At 34.9% G+C, this 4,150-nt stretch overlaps 1 protein-coding gene across 1 annotated transcript in view; it reads left to right on the top strand.

The window, feature by feature from the left end:
• The window catches only part of LOC111083159 (kinesin-like protein KIF13A), a 21,344-nt gene extending 20,002 nt beyond the window's left edge, over positions 1 to 1,342 (top strand). The window contains exon 3 of the mRNA XM_022379455.1: positions 983 to 1,342. Coding sequence (XP_022235163.1) covers positions 983 to 1,091 — 109 coding nt within the window. The 3' untranslated portion in view covers positions 1,092 to 1,342. The remainder of the gene's footprint in view (positions 1 to 982) is intronic.
• The last annotated feature ends 2,808 nt before the right edge of the window (positions 1,343 to 4,150 follow it).

Raw genomic sequence — 4,150 nt, 5'->3', positions numbered from 1 at the left:
CAGATGAAACTATATCAAGAGTCTCAGGTGAAGTAGGTACAGGTACATCATGTCCATGAGCAACAGGTTTTATAGTAGATGGAAGGTTCCGATAAGAAATTCCCTTTTATTTCGAGTGTTGTAGCTTTGCACGTTACATGAGCAAAAATAACAGTCATTGTCCTGGTTTTTATCCTCACTCCAAATCATTGGAATTGCAAAAAGGCAAATATTTTTTCTTACCTTTAGTCCATTGTCTCAATTCTTCGACACAAACAGTGCAAACTCTGTGTGGAGCTCATGATTTGTCTTGGTCCCCAAGTTTTATTCCCAAACACGCATAATACGTTTTTTTTGGCGAATTCTGTAATGTTTTGCCTTTGTTTCTTTACAACAAATTTACCACAGATATAACAGAATATGTTTGGGTCATTTACACAACCTCTTGTTGCCATAACGACGAATAAATAATATTGAAAAGAAAAAATATTGTCAAAGTGCACACACAAACAAATACTATCAAGAAATGACACGCCATGCAGCCTGTTAACCGTTTATATACTAGCGGTGTGTTTCTCGTGGATTCTAGAACGATCGATAAGACTCTTACGTCGCTATTGGTCTAGAGAATTCTATAGCCAGTGATCGTCAAGATTTTAAGCATAACAAAATGTGACCCAATTTCAATGAAAATGATTACTTGTGTAAAAGTACATATGACGTTTTGTGAAAAATCTGTACGTGATGGAGCAAAATGGATACCGTTTTCGGATTCAGTGTACAGGAATTACTGTAGAACATGTAAAATGTTCAAGACATTAAAACTACGCAGGCCTATGTATTTAACCCAATGACAGTTTATTAAAACTCTGATATTTAACCCAGTAACCATTTATTGAAACTGATATTTAACCCAGTAACCATTTATTGAAACTGATATTTAATCCACTTACAATTTATTGAAACTCTGATATTTAACTCGTATTTTCATCTTAAACTCTAGCGTTGACAGTAGGTCTGCAAAACAGCACGGAGTCTTCTGTTGTGTCAGAATTTCGCTCAAAGCTACACAAAGGGCCATTTTCCCATATCAGTTCCTAATTTTGTATTGATAAGCAAGAGAGAGAAGGCAGCTAGTCAACAGTACCCCTCCTTCCACCAACCATTCAACTGCTCTTTCCTAATCGAACTCACAGCAGGAGGTCCTGTTAATTAGAAGCGAGAACCGATTTAATATTTTAATTTTATAACAGTTTATTTCATATTTGGTTTGTGGTTAAATATGCCTCTACCTTTATTAGATTTTTAATAACGAGTTTGTTGATGTTTGACAATTTTTTTCTCTGTTTCTTTGTGTGTAAGAAAAAGATGACTAACCAATTCGTGCTTCAACGAGCGATTTTTGTCAATAATTTTATATTTTTAGGTTGAAGTGTGGGTGCTACTCGGGCATTAGGTTGGATTTTTATACATTTTGCTTCTTGCGAGATTGTGTTAAATCTAAGTGATTTGATCAGCTCTGTCTTCTTTTATATCTTCAATAGGTTCTTGTTAAGGATAAAAAGAAAGAAACGTTTCCACTGTTGTTGTTGTTGTTTTTTTTTTCTCGATTTGTGAGTTACTTAATCTGTAGTTTGCGTGACAGTCATTGATGGCAATATGCCAGAAACACAAAATTCGAATATTTTCAGGTTTGCCCGTCGATGTATTAGGTGACCAAAATATTAGTGTTATGATTGTACATAATTATACCCCGGTAGGCCAGAAGTAGGTTTAGGGACTCACAACGTTAAAATTCGGAGCTCGATTCCTTTGTTGGATAGAGCACGGATAGCCCGTTGTGGAACTTCGCGCTAAAATAGACAGACGAAACTTTTATGAGGTTTCTATATCATGAAAGCGCACAGCAGAAATAAAACTATTGTATTTACTGTACAGTTTTAAATTTTCTAACGAATATTTATCATTACACCAATACTGGCATTTATTCATTAGTATACCAAGTTTATAATTGCTTCCTATCCTGGTTTATGAAATCTCAAAAAAAAACTTTGTGTTTTTCATAACCCCCCCCCCAGTAATAATAAAACAGCTTCTTAGGTCCGAGGTTGGCCTAGTTATCACGCTAACGGGGTGCATAACAAACAGGTCCAGTTCATTGTTTGAGCTGCGAAGTGCTACAAGGCATGCTCCTTAATTTCAGACATGGAGGCGTTATAGCTGTGGCAGTCAGTACCGCTATTTGTTTATTAGTAGCCGCACGTTCTAGTGCTGTTGACTAGTTCTTTCTTTCGTCAGCAGTTGCTCTGCTTCAACTCCATGTGTGTCACGTGTGGTGTCGTACAAGTTGGAAATATCAACTTCTGTCGTCAGTGTTCCCGATACGACGTCTCCCAGTTAACCATGTAAACCAACATTTATATGTTTTCACTCACTTAATATTCTCGCTAAACGTGACATGTACAAAGTTTGTTGCAGAACTAAAGTTATAAATATCTGTAGTTGAAAAATTCGTGAGATTGATTTGTGGGAAGTTTATTCAAAGGCTCACAAACCAAAGGTTGTGTATAAAATGTATACATGTATAAATAGAAAGAAGGAAGTAGTCTATGTTATAATCAATAAAATAATAATAATAATTATACCATGTTGAATTTAATTTCGATATTGATTATTGGTTGCGTTGAAACTGGTCAAACTGAATTTCTTTTTTCGTGCCACAATTCGTTTGTTTCTTAGGAAACCCAGCTATATATAGCCGTTTTTATTGGAGATCACTCACGTTTCTCAAACATTCGAAAGTGAAACATTAAACAGTTCACATTCAACACTGTTCCTTCATATCTTAATGTTCTGTGTAATCTTACTCAGGTATGTCGATCTGATATATACACGTGGTTCGTTATTCTGTTCGTGTACACACATTCAGAAGTAATATTTCACATACAAACATCAGTGTACACACCTTCAGAAGTAATATTTCACATACAAACATCAGTGTACACACCTTCAGAAGTAATACTTCACATACAAACATCAGTGCACACACATTCAGAAATAATACTCAACACAAACATCAGTGTACACACATTCTGAAGTAATACTCAACACAAACATCAGTGTACACACATTCAGAAGTAATACTCCACTCACGAACATCAGCGTACATACATTCAGAAATAATACTTCACATACAAACATCAGTGTACACACCTTCAGAAATAATACTCCACTTACAAACATCAGTGTACACACATTCAGAAGTAATACTCCACATACAAACATCAGTGTACACACATTCAGAAGTAATACTCAACACAAACATCAGTGTACACATCTTCAGAAGTAATACTCAACATAAACATCAGTGTACACACATTCAGAAGTAATACTCAACACAAACATCAGTGTACACACATAGAGTAGTAATACTCCACACACAAACATTAGAGTACACACCGTCAGAAGTAATACTCAACACAAACATCAGTGTACACACATTCTGAAGTAATACTCAACACAAACATCAGTGTACACACATTCTGAAGTAATACTCCACATACAAACATCAGTGTACACACATAGAGTAGTAATACTCCACATACAAACATCAGTGTACACACATAGAGTAGTAATACTCCACATACAAACATCAGTGTACACACCTTCAGAATATCTACACAATAGACATCACTCTTACTCCTCTTTCTATATCTATATACAATAGACATCACTCTTACTCCTCTTTCTATATCTATACAATAGACATCACTCTTACTCCTCTTTCTATATCTATATACAATAGACATCACTCTTACTCCTCTTTCTCTATCTATATACAATGTACATCACTCTTACTCCTCTTTCTATATCTATATACAATGTACATCACTCTTACTCCTCTTTCTAATCTATATAATATACAGCATTCTTACTCCTCTTTCTAATCTATATAATATACAGCATTCTTACTCCTCTTTCTATACAATATACAGCATTCTTACTCCTCTTTCTATACAATATACAGCATTCTTACTCCTCTTTCTATACAATATACATCATTCTTACTTCTTCTCAGACATAGTCTGGAATGATGTGAATCAGAACGTCAAAATTAAATGGTAAAGACATTTTGTGTGTATGTGGAGTATTACTAGAAAGAGGAGTAAGA

This window comes from Limulus polyphemus, unplaced genomic scaffold (assembly GCF_000517525.1).
Source record: "Limulus polyphemus unplaced genomic scaffold, Limulus_polyphemus-2.1.2 Scaffold8383, whole genome shotgun sequence".
Classification (NCBI taxonomy): domain Eukaryota; kingdom Metazoa; phylum Arthropoda; class Merostomata; order Xiphosura; family Limulidae; genus Limulus; species Limulus polyphemus.
This window is presented reverse-complemented; position numbering and strand designations above follow the sequence as displayed.